The 2003-nt window shown below is 37.3% G+C and overlaps 1 protein-coding gene across 1 annotated transcript; it reads right to left on the bottom strand.

The window, feature by feature from the left end:
• Positions 1–213: 213 nt before the first annotated feature.
• LOC117929907 (transcription factor MYB1-like) lies at positions 214–1659 on the bottom strand. Its single transcript, XM_034850350.1, has 3 exons — positions 1461–1659; positions 1253–1382; positions 214–974 (listed from the first exon to the last, which is right to left on the bottom strand). The coding sequence occupies exons 1-3, from the start codon at positions 1627–1629 to the stop codon at positions 491–493; spliced, it is 783 nt and encodes a 260-aa protein (XP_034706241.1). The 5' UTR covers positions 1630–1659; the 3' UTR covers positions 214–490.
• Between the last annotated feature and the right edge of the window lie 344 nt (positions 1660–2003).

Consider the following 2003-nt stretch of genomic DNA (forward strand, 5'->3'; position numbering starts at 1 on the left):
CACAGGGAGATAGACTCACTCCTTATCCAAACATGGGAGGTTTTTTTGCAATCGTCATAGCTCCAAGTTAATAAAAAAAAGAAAAAAGAAAAAAATAATGTTTTTATCAATAAAACTTACTAGTATCCTGGAGTTGCAAAGTTGAAGATGTGTGTCATGACATATAATATAATACCGGCTCATAATAAATATTTATTTCTAAAAGATACGGAATTAATTCCTAAAAAGGAGGCACATCAGCAACATCACATTAATTAACAAAGCAAATCACCATAATACTTATTTAAATCCACAAGTTTTTGGTGCTGGCCTGATTCACATGAAAAATATTAAATGACTAGAAATTCGTTGGAAACGTGGAGAGGGCGACATTGAAGCAATTTAGATAAGATTCTTTCCGAATTTATGATTGGACATGCAGCCATATCTTAGTTAGCGAAAGGAAAAAGCATTGATAACCTTGAAGACATGACTGTATTATGGTTTCCTATCACGCGTTTAAAAGATCCCAAAGGTCCATATCGAAAGAGAAGTGGTTCCAGTCACTTTCGTTCTCTTCAACAAAAGTCTCCCCTACTTTCGTAGCTGCTGAAATTTCCTCATCCCAGAAGCTTGAAATGGATTCCTTCCCTGATCCATCTCTGAAACATGTGCTTTCTTTATGGCCTTCCTTGCCAGAAAATAAGCTGTCCAACCATGAAATTCCATCCTCTGACAGAGGTGGCGTTGAATATGGCTTGCTAAGAGTATGATCTGCTGATTGGACATAGCTTTCTTTTGCTGCTTTTCCTTTTAAATAAGATAGGTTCTTATTGAAGGTCCGAGGACGAGGCTTGATAACGGTGACTTTGGCTGTCTTGTCAGCTACATCTTTAACCGCTTTACCAGAGAACTTCTTGCTGAGGTGGGTGTTCCAGTAATTCTTTACATCGTTTGAAGTTCTTCCCGGAAGCCTGCCAGCAATCAATGCCCATCTGCACAAGAGAGTAAATGGAAATAGAAGTTAAGCTGGTAGATATCAAAAACGAATTTTGATAGATACAATTTCAGAAGGCTCCAAGGCAGTGCTCCAAAAATAAAATAAAATAAATGATACAGTTGTAAATTGAAATTAAAATTATTTAAGAATTACTCGGAAACCTTTTCTTTTCTTTCTTCCTTTTTTTTCCCCTATGTTAAACAATGACGGCTTTCACGTCCTAATGTGAGGATACATTCCTAGTAATTGATTTACTTCTGTTACGGAGCTTGCCTGTTGCCCAACAGCTTGTGAAGCCTTATAATGAGATCAACTTCATCGGTCGTGAATTTTCCTCTCTTGATATCTGGCCTTAGATAGTTCAACCACCTCAGTCTACAGCTTTTCCGGCAGCGGTTCAACCCTGGAAACAGGAGAAAAATGAAAACATCTTCTTCCAAAACAGAAAATTAAAACAAATTATATCATGAAGCCATTATACCCGATCGGAAAGGAACCTGATGCCACTTTCCCTCTCCATACTTTTCAATGCACGTCCTTAGCTGAACATCTTCTTCCCTTGTCCATGCACCTTTCCGCACTCCTGAAGGGCCGTCCATAAACAACTTAGTAGTACGTAACCTGTAATCAACTATAACCAGTAAGAGCATGTATAAGTGAAACAACTCCTTGTCAAGCTTCAATGCCTTCAAACTTATTTATTTATCTAGATACGTCTCTGTAGTTGTTTGTGGCAATTTCTAAGCCCCAAAGGAGATCCTGACGTGCATTTCTCGGAGCCACAGAAGAGGAATTCCATGTGATTGTAACAGCAACTCAATTATTATTAATCTACCTGTCCAACCATTCAACACTCCCATCATAAATAGTTCTCTCTCATAAATTCCGTCATTTCATTTTCTTTTTTCTTCACTAATGTTAAGTCGTCCAACGAAAAGGCAGCAAGTGTAAAATTGCTGCAAGAAAGGGGAAATTACATATATTATAATGAAGGAAAAAAAATAAATATGAAAAATAAAACTTC

Source organism: Vitis riparia, chromosome 14 (genome assembly GCF_004353265.1).
Source record: "Vitis riparia cultivar Riparia Gloire de Montpellier isolate 1030 chromosome 14, EGFV_Vit.rip_1.0, whole genome shotgun sequence".
Taxonomy (NCBI): domain Eukaryota; kingdom Viridiplantae; phylum Streptophyta; class Magnoliopsida; order Vitales; family Vitaceae; genus Vitis; species Vitis riparia.